The following is a 22,170-nucleotide window of genomic DNA, read 5'->3' on the forward strand; positions in this document are numbered from 1 at the left end:
GCTAAAAATATTTTCCATGCAAGGTTTCAGCATTGCCACTTAATAGCTTTCAAAATCATTTTGAAAGTGTATGTGATGAGCATATTCTCGGATGAAAGTGGATCCCAATCTCCTTTCAAATATATCAAAATGCATTCCAGGCTTGGCTTTCCGACATTTTATTGATTTTCATAGACCCTGAAATGTATTGATGTTTTCTTACTGCATCATAAAGTCTAGATGAACATACCTGAGGAAGGAGAATTTGGGGTTTATTGAGTTTATTCTTGTTTTTAACAGTGTAAAAAGCAAAAAAACAATGAAATAGCCTCCAAAACTTTCTGTGCTCTTTGGGTTTCTCTTTGTACCAAAGACTAAATGATGCCAGCTATGGGGTTAGATTCCAATTATCATGCTGTAGAAGCACCCAACGAAGTACCTTCACTGTGCCAAAGGTGAGCACAGTCTTTGGGAAAGCATCTTTTCCATAAGTAGGGGCCATTGGATGAGGTGCAGCTTGATACTCATCTGTGTTCCAACGAAAATAAGAACAATTTCTGTGTAGCCTTAAAAGGCAAAGTCAAGAATACCACCAAATGCTGTAGCACATGTGTTGATCTGCTATGCTACATTTCAGCTGTTAGTTATGTTAATGGAACAGTTTCACATAATTTGTCTTGATGTATTTATTTTAACGATCATGTATATGTATCTTTCTATGACTGCCTGGTAACACTGACCGCATGACGTTCTGCTGTAACCTCCAGGCCAACTGCAGAACTGTATGATGTAAAATGAGTCCCTCAGTAAACTAGGTACAAGACGTGTAAACACCTATATGCTGTGAGATCTCAATACCGGATTACAGGACAACTAGCAGAGCATATCACCAGGTTAATAAAACTGGGGACATTTAAAAAGAAGATTTTCAAAATAACTTATTAAAGTATCCCAGAGATTAGGAGAAAACATTCATGCTTCAGCATTTGGTGTCTTCAGCCAATCCTTTTTTCTTAGACCAATGACTCCACTGCAATAGTAAAAATAAAAAGTAACTCTAATCATGTAAGGCTACACAAAGATATGCATCTTTCACCATCTTCTAGTAACTGCCCAACATGCCCACCAAGAGAGGAGAGGAAATATAAAGCTGTCTGCTGTTGCTATTTCCTTCTACTTACTGGGACGTAGCATTAGGGTCCTGCCAGATGGACTGACAGGGTAGTATCAACAAAGACCTCGCTGGCCCCTGAGAAGAAGAAATATCGCATAAAACCCATGACACTATTTCATACACTCGAAAGATAAAAGACGAAAACAACTTTGACTACTGAAATATACAAAGATTTTTCTTAAACTCCTTTTATTTTCAGTTTATACTAAACAAACTGTGCAGGCTGTGGAGTTTCTGGAGCAAAGGTACTATGCTTTCTTTGGTAGGTACAAGCGAGGAGTTCATTGGCAGTCTCTAAAGGGTAGAGGAAAAATTTGAAGGTGGAGGGTCAGGGTCTCCAGTGATAACATTAAGAGAAATATAAGACTGAGAGGATCAGAGTGATCCTTTACCCTTGTCATTATCTCTTCCTCCATTGTCAACTGAAGCCAGCTTACAAGAGCTAATTCACAAATTTTCAGGAAGTTGGTGAGTGGGTTGTTAAATTCAGTCACTATCAAAAATTATATAAACTTACAATTAAGCAAATTATATTAAAAACAAAGATGATGAATACTCAAAACCAATTACTTCCTAATGATTTTACTGTTTTACGACTGTCCATGCTCTTGAGGTTATTTACCTCTATTCTATCTGTCTGGTGGAAATACCGTAAAATGGTGGGCTGCTGCGCCTCTCCTCCCAACTCTGTGCTCAGTAACACCATGTTGGCAGCTTGTAATCATCCACGGTGAGAGTATTTACACCCAGAGATCAGCAAAAGCTACAAATCAGGGCTGCTTATCCACTGCCCAGAGAGGTGGTTATTAAACATTTATCATCATACCACTGAGTATAAGGCAAAGATAATTCTCTTTTCCTATCATGATTACCAAAGAAAGAGAAATAAAGTAGGAAAAAAGCAAATGACACCAACTAATTCAAATACTCACTGGAGGCAAAGCCACATACCAGAATAAACTAATTCGGGCCAGAATATGCCAGTTTATAACACAGTTTACTTGAATACTGTCTAACTGGCATCCATTTTTAAAAATACAGCTACAGTAAAGTTCTTTTTAATAGTTAAATTAAAGTCAAACTACAGGAGCAGGGCAAGTAAGTTCTTCTTTAACATTGTTTGTTTACATCCTGAATAGTCTTTATTTGGAAAAGGGCAAAGTTAAACTTCAAATGTTAAATTTAACTTCAGTCGGATTAGGAAACCAGAAGAGGTAAGAGTTTAGTTGGGAAAGGCTTGTTAACTTGTCCTCATGAGAAAGTATAAGGAGAAGCTATGAAGGAGAAACGTTAAAGCATCATGAGAAATAAAACTAACTGGTACTAATGGATCTTGATGCAGTGTCTGGACCACAAAGAGACCGAAATCACTTCACAGATAATCTTGAACACAACAGAACAGATGTCCACTATGCTGTAACAGCAACAAAAAAAACATATTACTGTACTTGAAGGCAAATAGCAAGTAATGTGGGATCTTCTCAACTGAGCTCAATAATTCCATCCTTGGAGTTCATATAAAAAAACGAAATGAAACTGTGCTCCAAAAAGCTAAGGCAAAGAGTTCCTAGAGGAGTTTACAAAAGGAATGTAAATGCCCTGATATGGGACACTTTCAGAAATCACAAAATATTTACTTCAGCAAAAAGAGAAGTCTGTTTTCATAACCTCACAGCTCTAGCAGACATAGAACATTGTTATCTGAGTTCGTATGAGGAAGAAGAAAAATAACGAGCAAGTTCAAGCAATCCAATGTTGGTTTTTTTTTCTGCAAAAGGAGGAAAAAATGATGATTTTTAACGACCTCTCATACCCCACAAGGAACTCAAGAGCATTACTGAGGAGCTATGCTGAGAGGGAATAAATTACAGATGGCGCTTTCCACAAATGGATTTTCATGCGAAGGACCTTGGGGTTTTTCAATTAGGAATCTTAAAGATGGGATCTAGAGACTGAAAAATCCTGATACTGAGAGGCAAACTACTGCAGAGATCAACACAAGATGGAGTTGCACAAAAAAGATAATGTGATGACAATTAAATAGAGAATTTCTGGCAATTACTCAGACTCTACTAAGCAGAATTCAGTGCAAAAGAGAACGTAAGAAAATGCCAATAGGATAAAAGAGTAAAACAAATTTGAATCATTTTGGACAGAATGAAAAATCAAAAGGGAAAACAACATGTTAAGTAAAGCCAAAAACAAACCACAAACTCAAGGGACAAAACAGACTAGGCTTAAGACTGACTCGGGCCATTGCTTAAGGTATTTTAAGCAAAATTGACTCAGTATATGATGGAATAAAATTCAAAAAAAAAAGAGTTATTATTAAGCAGTTTAGGCAACCTAAGCAACATACAAGGATTTTTTTTTTGTAATTTTTGGATTCAATTTAAAAAACATTTCAACAGACAAAAGCAAAATATATATTTAAACTAATGGAATTATTTAACCTCTAATAAAAATAATTCCTTGAAAATCAGTGAACAAAGAATAATTCAGTAAGAAAAGCATGACTATATTAACATTTTGGACCTAAAAAACCTGCCTCACAGAGAAGCTAACCCAGGCCAACAAAGCACAAGAAACTGATACTAAAACCAGGGCGTTGAGGAATTAATTTACAATGAGAAAATCAACCACCAAACAGATGGGATATTTACGTTCACCAGCATGGCACCTTGGAAAGCAAGCTCAAATGTAGCAGGTTGCTTGGAGTCAAAATAAGGGAAGTTAACTATGATCCTATGAATGTTCTTTCCTTCCAGATCTATCAGGCTGACCAGCTGCTCACAGGAGTAGCTGGCTGAGGATAGCGCTTCAAGGACATGGTCAAGGACTGCCTCTGTAACACCTCTCTTTCTGGATGCTGCTGATGATCAATGCCTCTGCTTGCCCGGAACACTCTTTTTTTTAGATGTACTGGCATGTTCATTAGAAGTCTTGAGGCCTGTGAAGCCATTCTGTCTCTAGACAACTGCTCATAACCATTCTGAATTATTACACAATGATTTCATAGTTTAAGTTTCAGAAAGCAACCTCATTTTTAAGTGCCTTGAGTGAGGTGGGAGGAGACAGGGAGATTTTACTGTTGCTCCAGTGAAGCTTGTAAAGGGCTCCTTACTAAGATCAATCTTGGACTATAAACAGTGTGTCTGGAAAGACAGAATTTTGATCATTGTTGAAGCTGGGTGACGGTATATGGGGGCTCATGAAGCTATTTTATTTAAAGTTTTTTTTAACAATTAAAAGCACCCAGCTGGCAGTCATTTATAAATAATCAATTATTATCTATAATTAGGCTTACAATATGTTGCTAAGAATATAAGCATGCCAATGAGTTCATTCAAAAAATATTACAGCATCTTTTATATGCCAGCTTCAGTTCTGAATATATGAGGTAAACAAAGCAGACTGTCTTCTTGGAACTTATAGTCCAGTGGGGGAAACTATTAAGGGTGAAATTTGATATTCAACATTCCTAAAGATATTTTACGATACCAAAGTGAAAAATTAAACAAGGTGATAAACAGATACTCCTTTTTTTCTAGAGACAATTAATCAGAAAGCAATGACTTAAAAGTTAAGAGTACAGAGTCTGCAGTCAGAATACTTGGTTCTAATTCCAAGCCTGCTAATTGCTAAATGGAAAGTATTGCCTTAGGTAATTACTCAATTTCTCTAAATCTCAGTTTCCTAATCTGTAAAATGGAGAGAACACCAATATCTACCTCTTAGAATTGTCAAGAATTAAATAAAATTATCCATGTAAAGTGATTTTCATAGAACCTGACAGATAGTAAACATTAAATAGATGTCAGGTATGATGATAATTATGGTTTAGAGAAGTTCAGGTGTTGATTTTTCTGGAAACAAAGAGATTAAAAAAGGATCTCTTTTGGTCCATAATCCTATAATATTCAAAATCTTAGGACTGAACATGGGTAACTGGTATGAACATCAGGAACAGGGGAAACGAATGAATAACTGTAAGCCAGAGAGCTGGCTGCTACATGTGTTCCTCCTGAGTCCAATTCACCAGCAAGTGCCACAAAATGGGATGCAGGACAAGAACCCTGTGGATTCCATGCTCGGTGATTCATAGTGCTCAACAGTCCAAGCCTGAATGGTACTTGGGACACCATCTCTCTGGTAACAAAAACAAATAATGTAACAAAGCCTGAATAATAACAGGCCTGATACTCAGAAACAACCTAATTATGAAGATTCTGAAATTTACCATTAAGCTATAAAGAGGTACATGATTTTCCACACTTAATCATCACCCCAACCTGACCCCTCACCCATGCCCATTCATCTTTTAAGAAACACAGCTTGATTCTTAATAATACTGCGGTATGAAGAAATAATGATCTCTGTTAGGGCACCTGAAAATACACCATCAGGCTAGAGAAGGAGCATTTAGCTCATACCACTTTAATGAAAATGTCAGGACCACCCTGAAGTATTTAAGTCCTGTAAATGCCAAGTAAAGAGAGGAGCTAAACAATTAAGGTAATGGATGACAGCAAGCAAAGAAAAAACTAAGCTGATTATCAAAAAAATCTTCAACACTGCCCCTCTTATGCCATAAAATTTTTTCAAAGGAATTTGTGGTTAACACCCAAGGTTTTGGTTACCTAAAATTAGTCAGACTTCATTGGAAAACATTGTCAGGACAATGCAAATTTCATAGAGAAAGAGCTACATGGTCTCTTCTTTCTCAATCTTTCTAGCACTCTCTGGAAAAGTAGGCAAAAAATGAGAGCATATTCTTGAACTTCGATAGTATTTGGGTGGTAGCACCTGTATGTGTTTTGTTCCTCAAAGTGTTCCCAGCATGGATCAGAGCCTCATGTATACTAGATGTTTGATAAATATTTGTGGAAATATCTGCAACATTTTTAGGCAAGGGCAAATGTGCTTGTAACTGCTGGTCTAAGTGCTACCCAGTTTATGTTTATTTCCTGTTTCTACAGTAAAAGAAAAGGGAGCAGGAACAAAGGGGCCAAATACATGGACATTACTGTAGAACCCTGAGGTAGGGCACAACCTGGAATGAACTTCATTTGGATCCACACTGTGCCTAAGATCACCTAATGGAAAATTTAAATGATTTGGGGCCAGAGAGGTTGAGAAGGACAGCAATAAAACACTGTTAAATGAAAACATTAATGAATTCTGCATTATTATTATATCACAACTTACAGCTTCCTAAAAACACCAAGAGATGGTATAGGCCTGATGACATTAATTGACTTAGTTTTTTAGTTTCCTTTTTCTTGTGAAATTTTGCAAATGTAACAGTAAATCCGATGAAGCCACAGTAAATTTAAGAAAATTGAAATCATATCAAGCATCTTTTCCGAACATAACTGTATGAGATTAGAAGTAAATTACAGGGAAAAAAACATAAAAAACACAAACACATGGAGCCTAAACAATATGTAACTAAATTACCAAGAGATCACTGAAGAAATCAAAGAGGAAATCAAGAAATACCTAGAGACAAATGACAACAAAAACATGATGATCCAAAACCTATGGGATGAAGCAAAAGCAGATCTAAGAGGGAAGTTTATAGCAATACAATCCTACCTCAAGAAACAAGAAAAATCTCAAATAAACAGTATAACCTTGCACCTAAAGGAACTAGAGAAAGAACAAACAAAACCCAAAGTCAGTAGAAGGAAAGAAATCATAAAGATCAGAGCAGAAATAAATGAAATAGAAACAAAGAAAACAATAGCAAAGATCAATAAAACTAAAAGCTGGTTCTTTGAGGAGATAAACAAAATTGATAAACCTTTAGCCAGACTCATCAAGAAAAACAGGGAGAGGACTCAAATCAATAAAATTAGAAATGAAAAAGGAGAAGTTACAACGGACACTGCAGAAATACAAAGCATCCAAAGAGACTATTACAAGCAACTCTATGCCAATAAAATGGACAACCTGGGGCTTCCCTGGTGGCGCAGTGGTTGAGAGTCTGCCTGCCGATACAGTCAACACGGGTTCGTGCCCTGGTCCGGGAAGATCCCACGTGCCACGGAGCGGCTGGGCCCGTGAGCCATGGCCACTGAACCTGCACGTCCAGAGCCTGTGCTCCACAACGGGAGAGGCCACAACAGTGAGAGGCCTGCGTACCGCAAAAAAAAAAAAAAAAGGAGAACCTGGAAGAAATGGACAGATTCTTAGAAAAGTATAACCTTCCAAGACTGAACCTGGAAGAAACAGAAAACATGAACAGACCAATCACAAGTAATGAAATTGAAACTGTGATTAAAAATCTTCCAAGAAACAAAAGTCCAGGACCAGATGGCTTCACAGGTGAATTCTATCAAACATTTAGAGAAGAGCTAACATGCATCCTTCTCAAAGTCCTGCAAAAAACTGCAGAGGAAGGAACACTCCCAAACTCATTCTATGAGGCCACCATAACCTTGATACCAAAACCAGACAAAGATAATACAAAGAAAGAAAATTACAGACCAGTATCACAGATGAATATAGATGCAAAAATCTTCAACAAAATACTAGCAAACAGGGCTTCCCTGGTGGCGCAGTGGTTGAGAATCTGCCTGCCAATGCAGGGGACACGGGTTCGAGCCCTGGTCTGGGAAGATCCCACATGCCGCGGAGCAACTGGGCCTGTGAGCCACAATTACTGAGCCTGCGCGTCTGGAGCCTGTGCTCCGCAACAAGAGAGGCGACGACAGTGAGAGGCCCGTACACCACGATAAAGAGTGGCCGCTGCTTGCCACAACTAGAGAAAGCCCTCGCACAAAAACGAAGACCCAACACAGCCATAAATAAATAAATAAATAAATTTAAAAATTCACTACATATGTCAATATTTAAAAAAAAAATACTAGCAAACAGAATCCAACAACACATTAAAAGGAACATACACCATGATCAAGTGGGTTTTATCCCAGGAATTCAAGGATTCTTCAATATATGCAAAGCTATCATATTAACAAACTGAAGAATAAAAACCATATGATCATCTCAATAGAAGCAGAAAAAGTTTTTGACAAACTTCAACACCCATTTATGATAAAAACTCTCCAGGAAGTGGGAATAGAGGGAACCTACCTCAACATAATAAAGGCCATATACAACAAACCCACAGCAAACACCATTCTCAGTGGTGAAAAACTGAAAGCATTTCCTCTAATATCAGGAACAAGACAAGGATGTGGAAGTCCTAGCCACAGCAATCCAAGAGGAAAAATAAATAAAAGGAATACAAATTGGAAAAGAAGAAGTAAAACTGTCACTGTTTGCAGATGACATGATACGATACATAGAGAATCCTAAAGATTCTACCAGAAAGCTACTAGAGCTAATCGATGAATTTGGTAAAGTTGCAGGATACAAAATTAATGCACAGAAATCTCTTGCATTCCTATACACTAACAAAGAAAGATCAGAAAGAGAAATTAAGGAAACAATCCCATTCACCATTGCAACAAAAAGAATAAAATACCTAGGAATAAGCCTAACTAAGGAGGTAAAAGACTCAGAAGACTACAAGACACTGGTGAAAGAAATCAAATATGACACAAACAGATGGAGAGATATACCATGTTCTTGGATTGGAAGAATCAATATTGTGAAAGTGACTATACTACCCAAAGCAATCTATAGATTCAATGCAATTCGTATAAAATTATCAATGGCATATTTTATAGAACTAGAACAAAACATCTTAAAATTGTATGGAGATACAAATGACCCCAAAGAGCCAAAGCAATCTTGAGGGAGAAAAATGGAGCTGGAGGACTCAGACTCCCTGACTTCAGACTATACTACAAAGCTACAGTAATCAAGACAATATGGTACTGGCACAAAAACAGAAATATAAATCAATGTAACAGGATAGAAAGCCCAGAGATAAACTCACGCACCTACAGTCAACTAATCTATGACAAAGGAGGCAAGAATATACAAGGGAGAAAAGACAGTCTCTTCAATAAGTGGTCCTGGGAAAACTGGACAGCTACATGTAAAAGAATGAAATTAGAACACTCCTTAACACCATACACAAAAATAAACTCAAAGTGGATTAAAGACCTAAATGTAAAACCAGACACTATAAAACTCTTAGAGGAAAACAAAGGAAGAACACTCTTTGACATAAATCACAGCAAGATCTTTTTTGGCCCACCTCCCAGAGTAATGGAAATAAAACCAAAAATAAACAAATGGGACCTAATGAAACTTCAAAGCTTTTGCACAGCAAAGGAAACTGTAAACAAGACAAAAAGACAACCCTCAGAATGGGAGAAAATATTTCCAAATGAATCAACAGACAAAGGATTAATGCCTGATATATATAAACAGCTCATGCAGCTCATTATAAAAAAAACCAAACAACACAGTCAAAAAATGGGCAGAAGACCTAAATAGTCATCTCTCCAAAGAAGACATACAGATGACCATGAGGCACATGAAAAGCTGCTCAACATCACTAATTATGAGAGAAATGCATATGAAAACTACAATGAGGTATCACCTCATACTAGTTAGAAGGAGCATCATCAGAAAATCTACAAACAACAAATGCTAGAGAGGGTGTGGAGAAAAGGGACCCCTGTTGCACTGTTGGTGGGAATGTAAATTGATTCTTCTACTATGGAGAACAGTACGGAGGTTCCTTAAAAAACTAAAAATAGAATTACCATACGACCCAGCAATCCCACTACTGGACACATCCCCAGAGAAAATCATAACTCAAAAAGACACATGTACCACAATGTTCATTGCAGCACTATTTACAATAGCCAGGTCATGGAAGCAACCTAAATACCCATCGAAAGACGAATGGATAAAGAAGATGTGGTATATATGTACAATGGAACATCATTCAGCCATAAAAAGGAATGAAACTGGGTCATTTGTAGAGACATGGATGGACATAGAGACTGTCATACAGAGTGAAGTAAACCTGAAAGAGAAAAACAAGTATCATATATTAACACATATATATGGAATCTAGAAAAATGGTACAGATGAACCGGTTTGCAAGGCAGAAATAGAGACACAGATGTAGAGAACAAACATATGGACACCAAGGGGGGAAAGCGGGGCGGGGGGGCATTGGTGGTGGGATTAACTGGGTGATTGGGATTGACGTATATATATACACTAATATGTATAAAATAGATAAGTAATAAGAACCTGCTGTATAAATAAAATAAAATTCCAAAAAAGAAAAGTAGAGGAAACCCTTAGAGATCCTGGGTAAATAGGGGTAATCACTTACACTGACTTATTTGCCATGGGACCCATCAACTGATTTCTTTGTAGGGATATAGAGGCACAAGAGTTGCTCACTAGAGCATTAGGCCAGAATATTTACAAGCTGTCAAATTACTGGGTGGAGATGTCAGGAATGGGACTTCCAAATGTCAAGATTTCATCTAGCTAAGATTAAAGACCTAAATCTCAAATGTAAAAGATTTGAGATTTAGTCTAAAGTTGTTGAGATGAATAAAACAGGACAGTATAATATTTTTGTTTGAAGAGTTGTCACCCAAAAGACAGAGATTTACTGTGTATTGCTTCACAGAGAAGGAATAAGACCAAAGGATAAAAGTGTTTGTCTCAAAAAATGGAAAAAAAAAAGAAGGAAATAGTTCTCTCCCTTCTACAGGTATTTGAAAAGATGTTGATTTAAAAAAAAAAAAACGATAACCAACTTTTATCTGCCAGTAAAGGCAGAACTTATTTAATTTCCAGTTAAGATGCTATTATCTGGTTTTATTTTAAATGTGACTGAAGTACTTCCATAATTCTCTCTCTCCCCCACTAGAGAGTGAGCTCTTTAAGCCAAGAACTTTGTCCTAATTATCTCTGCATTCACAGAACATTACTTGGCACATACCAGGCTCTCTGTGAATGTTAATTAAGAGGTGTAACAGAATATTATAAAATATAGCTTAAAAGGTTGTAATTATATGAAGCATATTTTGATTTAAGTGGTATTTTTAATCTCAGAATAAGTTATAGTATTGGTTAAATGAATGAATAGCTGTTGGTTTAGGAGCTGCTGTTCTTCTATCTTATTTTCTTCAAATTCCTATCTTCGTTCTCCATTAACCAGGCAATTTGATAGAACCTTAAGTATTGACTCTAATAATAATAATACCTACTTATTTCATAGAGTGCCCTACATTAAACTACAAAATATTTCCACCTACATTATCTTATGCAGACCTTACAAAGTCCTCTGCAGTAGACGTGATGAACTTTTATACGTAGAGCAGAGAAGGCAAAGTACTGCACTGAAGTAGGTTTTGCACCTCAAGTTTGAGCTTAAGTTTGCTCCCAGCTATGAAACCTTGGCAAAATTAACATTTCAGAGATCTAGATTCTTTTTTTTTTTTTCTTTACGGTACACAGGCCTCTCACTGTTGCAGCCTCTCCCGTTGGGGAGCACAGGCTCCGGATGCACAGGCTCAGCGGCCATGGCTCACGGGCCCAGCTGCTCCCCGGAATGTGGGATCTTCCCGGACCGGGGCACGAACCCGTGTCCCCTGCACTGGCAGGCGGACTCTCAACCACTGCGCCACCAGGGAAGCCCTAGATTCTTTTTTATCTATAAAAAATAGGATAAAAATACCTCCTATTCTTACTATGGGTATTAAATTAGAAAATATACAACTGCTTCTTGCAGAGACTCCCTTTTTTGGTACGTTGGCAGGCTAGATTACTTGAACCTTTTTCTCTATAAACTGCCTAGAAGTACTGGATAAGGGATAACTAATATCCTTTTAAATGCATAGCTGTTGTAGTAAGGAAAATTACCATGGGTCAAAATTAAGGAGTGTACTGAAAAACCAGGGTGCTAAGCATGAGCTGATGATGAGACTACCATGGGGTGAATCAAGGATGTGGGTTATAAGAGCCACAGGGTACAGGAGATAGGGCCTTGGACCCTCACAAAGTGAAAATGTAACACTGAGACCCATATGTACACCATGGTCCTTGAAGGGGTATACACAAAGTGAAACATAGAGTGGGAAAAAATGTACATATATACACCTACCAAACCTAGGAAACAAAAAAGAAGCTTGCTTGTCTTGGCTTATACTCTATGTAAAAGAAAAATACCTCCTGAGGATGCACTATCATGAGTTTACCAACACGTGGGTGTGGTTTTCAAGATTACACCTGGCAAATAAGGAAACCCCAAGATGACAAATTAGCATTAAAAATGTGCCTAGCAGAAGCACCACAGATAAAAACTTTACTATAAGAGCTCATAATTCAAAATTACAAAACACACAAGGAGAGAATCCACCATGTCAGCAGAAATAATAAATAGCAGAATTAGTTCTCCCAAGAACTACAAATCATGGAATTATTGGATATTGTAGCAGCCAGACTCTAGGGTGGCACCCATGAACAGTGTCTCCTAGTGTTCATTCCATTTCATTACCCTCTCCCCCTAAGTGTGGGCATAAAGTATGGCTTGCTTCTAACCAACAGAATACAGCAACAGTGATGAGATTTATGTGATTACGTGTACATGATTATGTTACATAAGACGGTAATGCCAGTCTTACTAAGAAACTCCCTCCTTTGCTGGTTTTGGAGAAGCAAGCTGCCATGTTGTGAGCTACCATATGGAGAGGACCACATGGCACAGAGCCAAAGTGGCTGCTAGCTGACAGCTAACAAAAAATGAGTTCTTATTTTGGTGTCCTGCAAGGAACTGAATGCTGCTAACAACCATGTGAGCACTGAAGAAGACTGTTCCCCAGGTGAGCCCCAGATGAGAAACCAGCCCTGGTCAATATCCTGATTTACAGCCTTGTGGAGGACCCAGCAAAGCTGTGCCCAGACTCCTTATCCGTATAAACTGTGAGGTAATAAAGGTGTGTTGTTTAAGCCACAAAGTTATGATAATACCCTTATGTAGGAATAGATACCTAACACAGCTACAGACTGTAAAATATGTTTTAAATGCTTAGAGACATAAAAGGAGAACTAAAAACACGAAGAAAAATAAGACAAAAAGATAAATCACCAGGAAGATTTAAAAAACACAAGTAGAATGTCTAATAATAAAAAAAAGTAATTCCTTAAATGATTTAACTCAATGGATGGGTTAAACAGCAGATTGAAATCTGCTGAAGAAATAAAATATGAACTGGAAAACAGATCAAAGAAAATTGATCTTGTTCAGTTTTAAAATATATAACACAGATATTACAAGATGGAGAAACCTGAGAGATTAAGAGAGATATGGGATAGACTGAAAAGCACCAACACTGACCAAAGAATCCAGAAAAGAGAAGTAGAAAGACTGAAAGAAATAATGGCTGAGAATTTTCCAGAATTGATGAAATACATGACTCCTCAGATTCTAGAAGCAAGTTAGACCCAAGAAAGATAATTGTAGTAAACACATTGAGGTGACATACAGAACCCCAAAGTCAAAGGGAAGACTATAAAAGGAATGAGAAAAAACATCCTCCCTCAAGGGAGCAAAAGCAGACTCTTCAACAATAGCAATAGAAACCAGAAGACAGTAGAATAATATCTGCAAAATACTGAGAGAAAATTGTCCACCTAGAATTCTATATTCAACTGAATGATCAATGAGAGAAGAAAATACACATTTTCAGACAAAAAAAATTGATTTTTACCACTAGTAAATCCTAATGAAAAACCCATTAAAAGCTATTCTTCAGAAATCAAACCCAAAGGAAGGAATGTGATGCAAAAACCAATGGTAAGCAAGAAATTTGTGCGTGATATGTATAGCTGATTCACTTTGTTATAAAGCAGAAACTAACACACCATTGTAAAGCAGTTATACTCCAATAAAGATGTTAAATAAATAAATAAATAAATAAATCTACACAGCATTGATGGTAAAAAAAAAAAAAGATAAGACTACTTACTGGGTATAATACAAAATTAATATATATATATTCTGAATCACATTGCTGTACACCTGAAACATTGTAAATAAACTATACTTCAATTAAAAAATGTGTTACCCTGATGTTCAATAAGGCAAATATCTCACATTGCTGCAAGAACATCTTTATATTAAATAGCACTCTGTGGTAAAAGGGCCGTGGATTTACCTAGCAATCTTCTTATTCCTCACTTTCATTTCATTCTTATCTACCCTCTCTACTCATTAATTCCTACATTTTCCACATAATTTTGCTCCTAGGCTCTAATTTTTACTCTTTTTTTCTCTCTTCCTCCTTCCCGCTGATTTTTTATTTTGAACATGTTTGTGTGTATGTATACATATGTGTAAACATGTATAATACTTATGCATGTATAATACATTTACTCATTTTTAAAAAATCTCAATGTATATGCTTTGGAGAGTGGTAAATTCTAAATGTGCAGTTTTTGTTGGGATACAGTTTGAAAGATTTCTACAAAAATGGAAGAACTAACAAAAGACTGTGGTACCCAGATCCACTTCATTCTATTGTAATGGTCTATCACTGAAGCAAGTACGTAATGTTAAAAAAACAGTAGGACTATTAGCAGAAATCTTGGTTCCAAATCTTGGCAGTGATAGATGGTCCACTGGCAAGTTGTTGCTAGGATCAAAGACTGTATCTTTGCACTCTGGTGGTGCTTTTCTTCCTCCTTGCCAAGACCATTTCATTTGGTTCCTAACTGAACGATTCTATCTGGAAGCTGTGCAATGAAACCTTCAGGATGTGCCCAGGACTGTCATTCAAACTCCTGGACCACAGTTAGTCATGCTAAATCACTATCACTGACCTCCCATCTAGTCTGCCTACAGATATTTCTGCAATACTTCTTGAGGTAATAAAACTTCAAGGAATGTAATGTGTCAATCAGCATACAGAAAAGCATGTAAGTCTTTTGTAATCAACTCTTGGTCTCTTACCACGCAGCTCATCAGATGTATAAAGACAATATAAAAATCAAGTTAGGGCTTCCCTGGTGGCGCAGTGGTTGAGAGTCTGCCTGACGATCGATGCAGGGGACACGGGTTCGTGCCCCGGTCCGAGAAGATCCCACATGCCGTGGAGCGCCTAGGCCCGTGAGCCATGGCCACTGAGCCTGCACGTCCGGAGCCTGTGCTCCACAATGGGAGAGGCCACAACAGTGAGAGGCCCGCGTACCGCAAAAAAAAAAAAAAAAAAAAAAAAAAAAATCAAGTTAATGGCAACTTTAACAGAGTGCCAGCTGATTATATTCTGCCATTGGCTTGATCAATCCAAAGATCTGTATTGTACATGTACCCTTGAAGGAAATTATACAGCATTTCTATTATAAAGAAACCAATGGCATTTCATATTGTGAAACAAATCTATAGGATAGTGGTATTAGAAGCAATTCTTATATCTGGAGGCGGAAATCTAGGATAATTAAAACCTAAACCAATTTAGACAATTGCTCCACTAACCAATAAATAAAATAACCACCAATGCAAAAAGCAAGCAAGTCAAAAAGATTATATGATTTGCTCCTTTTATTTCCCCCAGTTAAACTAAAACCAATGTCTCCATCACTTCCCTCCCCCCATACTGTTTTGACTCTTCAAAAGAGAAGCTAGGGAAGGATAAAAAGCTCATGGGCCTCGATAATCCCAAAACAGAATATCTCAGAATAACAAAAATGTGAGTGTATCCTGTTTCACAATCATTTATAGCTGGTTGAATACCATTGCAAAGAATTAACGTCTACCAAGCTCAAACAGAATTTCCACTTTTACAAGTATACAGAAATATTGTGATTACAACAGCAACAAAAAAAACCTACTTAACTGAGTGAGCTGCTGAAGATTTTTAGAGGAGTAAGCCTTGTAGTGGTGAAAACATAATAAAAATGGTGGCACTTTAGCAGTCAGAGGCAATAGGTTAGGGAAAGAAGGATAAGTAGAGAATTACAGGAAAAGGATTAACAAGCAAAGAGCCAACTGTGTGGTCTCAGAAAATGGTACTGGCAAATTAGAGATACAGTTTCATGATTTCATGGAGCCAGATCTGGGATCTGTAGGAACCGAAGCCCTAATTCTCATGGTAAAAAGTACAAAGCTCTGTCAGCTGATTTATAAAAACATAGTTATTAATGCCAAAGTCGGGGTGGTGGAGGTAACAGCAAATACCCGGCAGTACTCTCTGATGTCCTGAATAAGATTATAATACGATAATAAACAATATGACGAAGCTAATCTCCTCAGCATTGCTCAAGGAAAGGCCCCCTGGAATGGGGTTATTTCAGATTATAAGAACCACTTAAGTGGTCAACAGATATAGAAGTGATTAGCAGTTTTCTAGGCTTGATGACCTCTCTCCATAAAAGGTTAGGAGAGCCTAAGAATTAAAAACTGAAAAGATAAGTTAGCTTGAGTCATAATTCTATTCCCTTTCTTTCTCCCCTCAAAAAAATGGCTACTCTCTCTTTCTCTTTGCAGAGAATCCTCTGTTCTCCGTCCTCTGTTTTGCTTTGGAGAGGTCTTAAGATGTTCTTTCCTCCAACTCTGAGTATCTGTCTTACATAGCATGTAGCACAGAAGGCCAGGTGATGACACAGGGCCTATGCCACACAGAATCAGTCAACATTCTTTCCCCATCTTTAGACAGGCCAATAGCCTAAGTATCTCCAACAGCTGATTGCTGCAGGAAGCTCAGAGAACATCTTTGGTCAATGCCTCTGCTCCCAGTCACTTCAATGATTCATTACAAGTCCTCTCTCAGGGTTCTCTTTTAAATTACTCACCACCGAACCAAAAAGGCATAAATTAGAAAAAAAGATAAGATGTCCTTTGTTGGAAGAGCAATTAATTGGCAACAAAGAGAAAATAAGGCATACCAAATAAAATAGATAAAACTGAGAACCCACAAATCAGATTATAAAACAATATTCTGCTGACATTTAAATAAAGTAATTCAATGGCAACAATTTAACTGCTGCCTTTTTGCCCACACTCCCAGATTTCTCTTGCTTGAGGCTGGACACAACTTCATTTCTGTGTACTTACTGCTTCACATTGAACCAACATTATTTACTACTTACTTGAGCTTGCTTGCATACTTTAAAAGGGTGAATTGTTTCTTGGTAGAAAAGCTGATGATAAGCTTGTAGGTCAAACCAAAAGTACACACTGTTCTTCCACAACTGCAGATGGAAAAAGTACATAAATTACTACCACCCAATTATTAAAGCTCTACAAAGCTCTAATTTCAAATAAAAATAATTGTTTAGCTCCTTGGTGTTACTATAAATCAGGTTCAATTTAAGGTGGTTTTATCTTGTATCACAAACTGGCAACATACAAATTATTTATTGGTATTGTCACTGGATCATTATATTTTTGCATATATGTTTCTCACATAATTGGTCATTAAAATAGTAAGTGTTCTAGTTAATAATTAAAAAGTAATCACGTTATCTCTAGCATGAAACCAAAATCTGAAGGTATTTTGGTATATGTGGACAAATGTATATTATACCAGAAGCAAACACTACTCTAATAATTGAGCTAGTGAAATACTTTTCATGTGAGCAAAATAAAGACTGTTTGTGACAACTAAAAAACAAGCAAACAAAAAACCTAGAAATAAGTTTGTTACTATTCATTGCAACTGTCATTGTTAGACTTATTAAAAATAAAAAGTAAAGGATTGATAGAAATCAGCACTGAAGTTAATATACATTACACTGAAACAAAGTTATATGAAAGTAATCTATTATTAATAATGCAAGTCAGTTCTTGTCTATCTGTATTTTATTTTTCTTTGTAATTTTAGTAGGAAAATGAACCAAAGAGAATTATAATTAAGATATTTAAAATTTTACTAAATATTTAACATGAGATTTCTTACCAGAGGAGATGGGAATTTTAACATCAAATATAACTATGTGAGCATTAAATTATTTCAAACTCTCATTTTAAATGAAATAAAAGTATAAAATTAGATTTAAAATAATTATCTTCTACCTTGTTCCCTGAGTTCTCACAGAATTTAGTAAAGAAGAATCCAGCTCTATTTTCTACATACAAAGATTGCAACAAATTTTCCATGTGAAATCCTCCCAAGGCACCATCTGCCATGGTTTTAATCTAGATAACAAAACAGAAGTACATTATCCACCCAGAAACATTGTTATTTTTTTTATGGCCTTGTACAACAACAGGGTTTCATAAATTCTACCAAGCTGTCATTTCCCCACTGGACTATTTTATTTTATTTTTGTACCATATATGTAATTAATGCAGTATGTTTGCATCTGCCTGTCGCACAAGATTCGTTTATGGAGCCAACTATAGCAGCAGAGTTCATTCTATTATAAACCAATCTGATTTCAAACTTAATATTAAACTGACTTCCCAACCTCAACTATTTTCACATTTCAGGCACCGTGACACCATTTTAGGAGTCTTCCAAATCTCTGTTGGTGGCCTCTTTCCTACATATTTACTGTTATCTTAGCCTTGAACTGCTGCTATAATATCTACAAGAGAGTTATAAAAAGAAATATCTTCAAGGCCTCTCAGTGATGCTCATTAACTGTCCTTACGGGGTCCCTCTTTGGACAGTCTCACTCCATACAGGTCACGGCCTTCAGAGTGTAAATGTCAGTATAAGTTCTCATAAAACTTGCTGTTTATGGGCTTCTCTGCCAACAGTGCTGGCAAGCCTAACACTGTTCTTGAAACACAGAAAGCTGGCTATTTCTCCAAGCACAAGAGTAACTCTAGAATAAGAAAGGGCGTCCACTATTCACATGAGCTCTTTGCTATTTGTTGTGTGGAACTCAGACTTCTTCTTTGTAATCTTAAGATAACTGTGGAATGGACGATTTAGGGTTTAAGCCAGGTTCTTGCTCTCTCTGTTATAGTGTCTCTCTGCCTCTCCCTTTATCCCCCTACTAAACAAATTCTGAGGTGAAAGTTTAATGTTTTTATGATGTTTAACCATTAGCATTCCAAAGCTAAAAAAATCATTATTTGGGTAGGAAATAGTACTAAATAGAAGAAAAGGAGAACTGTTTGCTCAGAATAAAATAAATAGTCCAAAATTATATGTAAATGTTCAGCCCAGACAAAGGTTTCTACCTAAAGTATAATTGCTAAAGAATGTGAAATTTTCATTTAGAACTGGTGTATTAAATCCACATTATCAAGGTAACCACACACTGGAAATACTCTGCTTTATAAAAGTTCAAAACATACTTCCAAAACATAACATAGAATATTATTTTTTATAAAATGTTAAAAACTTAATAAAAATCCTAGAGGGTTTTATTTTGTGTCTGAGGTGTGATCATACCAAAACGAGAACATAGCTGTTTTTGAAAACAGTAATCAACAGAGTATACAGCAACATGGTACTACAAAAGGAAATAGAACGTTTTTGCATAAAAATCCTTTTGCAAGGAAAAAATAATTTTTTTGTTCAGTAAAGAAAAATGTCATTATGGTAAATCAATAAAAATCTCTAAAATCAGGGGACACTGAATAGGTTAAATGAGGAATCAAATTACTCAGTTCTCAAAATACTTACCACAGGTTCTTCTGTATAAGTATATCTTCTACCCAGCTGGGGCTTCAGACATTCAGAAATGTCAGTAAAAGATGTTAAACGAGTAAGTTTGCTGCTTTCTGACATGTGCCTTGACCTAAATTATAGGGATGAGAACTAACTGATCAACAAATATTTTGAGCACCTTTGGTATACATTCACTGAATCTTAGGCGTGCTCCTAAGCATTGTGAGCGAATTAGAAAAAAAAGTATCAGCATCAAGTCCAGTCCTCAAGAGGCAGTCGAGAAAATGAGGTACAGTCATACATAAAGACAACTCTCAATAAAATAACTGCTGGTTGAATGAATTCGTGAACATATCACAGATGCCAAATGTCTGGGACGGATAATAAAACTATGGGCGTGTAAGAATGAGAAGTCCCTTGGAGCTATATTAGTAATTAAAGAAATGAGCTTTTTCCTGAATAATGGGTGGAAGATAAATTCTGTGTGTATGTGTGTGTGGGGGGGGTGTGTTCAGAGGGGTTCTTCAGATGGGGAGAAGAGTGAACAATGTATGAAGGTAAGTAGGCAAAGTCTTGTTTAAAATGCAGCAAGTTAACTAATTTTCTTAGGGCAAGAGAACACTAACAGCTAAACTACATACCAAACATTGTGCCAAATATAATTCATATGATCATATTTAATCCTCACAACAGGTGGGATTCATAAGGGTTTATATGTGGTAGTTTGAGATGAGATGATGGAAGACTCTGGAGTTAGACTAATGACTTTCGACATTATCTTTTTATATTTTCTCATCTAGCTCCCTCTCCCATAGCCCACCGCAATTATTCTAAATCTCATTTTCCAGCTCCATAACCCACGCCTGTTCCAACTCACCAGGCTTCCTCCACTCTAATCCACCAGCAGATTACTCTGCAGGTTCTTCTCAGACAAAATGTAGGTACAACATGCTTCAGTTTCCCCTGTGCCATGTAGCAGACACTATTAATTGACTGGCTAACTCAACACCCATTTCTGACAACATGATTCTATCACCAACATCGCTAAAATACTGAAAAAGCTGAATATTCACTTATCAAGACTCCAGGTAGGGAGGGGTTGTCATGTAACATAGTTATGACTGAGATATAAAACGATGTCTGCTGGGGAGCTTCTATGAAAGCCTGCTTTCCTGACTACAGGGAGAGAATTAATGGATATTGCCCCTCCTCCTTCTTTATGATTTGAAAGCCTGACATCAGGAGCTGTAACACCACTGACTATAAAGGAATGACCAAGAGCATTACAAAGACTTAGGCCTCAATACTCCTGATCTGGTGAACCAATACCGGCAGTTGCCTACATTCAGATTCCTTGTTCTGTGAAAAAAATAATTCCATTTGTCTAGGCCATTGTTAGTCGACTTTTCTGTTATTTGCAGCTGAAAGCATTTCAAATTTATCTATCAACAAATATATTTACCTACACCCATCCTTACTTCCTTCCATCCTGTCTCAGGAAGAAGTGCCCTATTTCCTGTCCAAGGTAGCCCCATTGCCTTGGTTACTGAACCCTTCCCTCTCTTGTCCTTTGAAGGGAAAGGTACAGAGAGTAGATGAGTGGTTACCGGGGGTTGGGGGAGGGAAGAGTGTGGAGTGATTGTTAATGAGATGGAGCTTCTTTTTTGGGTGATGAGTTGTTTTGGAATTATATAGTGGTGGTGGTTTTACAACTTTGTGCATATCCTAAAAGTCACTGAACTGTATACCTGAACACGATTAAAATAGTGAATTTTATGATAGGTAAATTTTATCTCAATAAAGAAGAATAGGGCTTCCCTGGTGGCGCAGTGGTTGGGAGTCCGCCTGCCGATGCAGGGGACACGGGTTCGTGCCCCGGTCTGGGAGGATCCCACATGCTGCGGAGCAGCTGGGCCCGTGAGCCATGGCCGCTGAGCCTGCATGTCCGGAGCCTGTGCTCCGCAACGGGAGAGGCCACAACGGTGAGAGGCCCGCGTACCGCAAAAAAAAAAAAAAAAAAAAAAAGAAGAATAAAAGTGAAGTAATAAATCCTTAAACAAATAATTATCCACCAGCAGACTACACACCAAAGTTAACACCAAAGGGTATTTCTTCAGGCTGAAGGAAAATAACTCCGTTTGAAATAAAGAACAATGAAAAGGGTAAACAGGTGGGCAAATCTAACCAAATTTTTAAAATACACTGTATTAAATAAGTACAATATTATTGAGGGTATTTTGAGTTCTCAAGCTTGAGAAATATTACTGGGCAGGGAAAAGAAAGAATTGAAGGGCAATCTTCTCAGAGATATCTTTTGATTGTACAGCTCATAAGCTAGAGATCATAACTACCACCTCTTTAAAATTACCAATCTTAGGCGTTCTACGATTAATTAGAGTATGCATGGGAAATACAACCCTCTAATATCTATCCCTGAAATATAAGAACTCATGTAAAAAAAATAAAAGTATTTGTTTTCAATTTCTATTTAATTTTTAAATT

The 22,170-nt window shown here is 37.0% G+C and overlaps 1 protein-coding gene across 1 annotated transcript in view; it reads right to left on the minus strand.

Moving 5' to 3' along the window:
* The window catches only part of RGS22 (regulator of G protein signaling 22), a 160,496-nt gene that overhangs the window by 74,966 nt on the left and 63,360 nt on the right, over positions 1 to 22,170 (minus strand). Inside the window, exons 12-14 of the mRNA XM_081258376.1 lie at positions 19,684 to 19,798; positions 18,117 to 18,239; positions 17,192 to 17,293 (exon numbers count right to left, since the gene is read on the minus strand). Of these exons, the coding sequence (XP_081114502.1) occupies positions 17,192 to 17,293; positions 18,117 to 18,239; positions 19,684 to 19,798 (340 nt within the window). The remainder of the gene's footprint in view (positions 1 to 17,191; positions 17,294 to 18,116; positions 18,240 to 19,683; positions 19,799 to 22,170) is intronic.

This window comes from Mesoplodon bidens (assembly GCF_964165515.1).
Source record: "Mesoplodon bidens genome assembly, chromosome: 16".
Lineage (NCBI taxonomy): Eukaryota > Metazoa > Chordata > Mammalia > Artiodactyla > Ziphiidae > Mesoplodon > Mesoplodon bidens.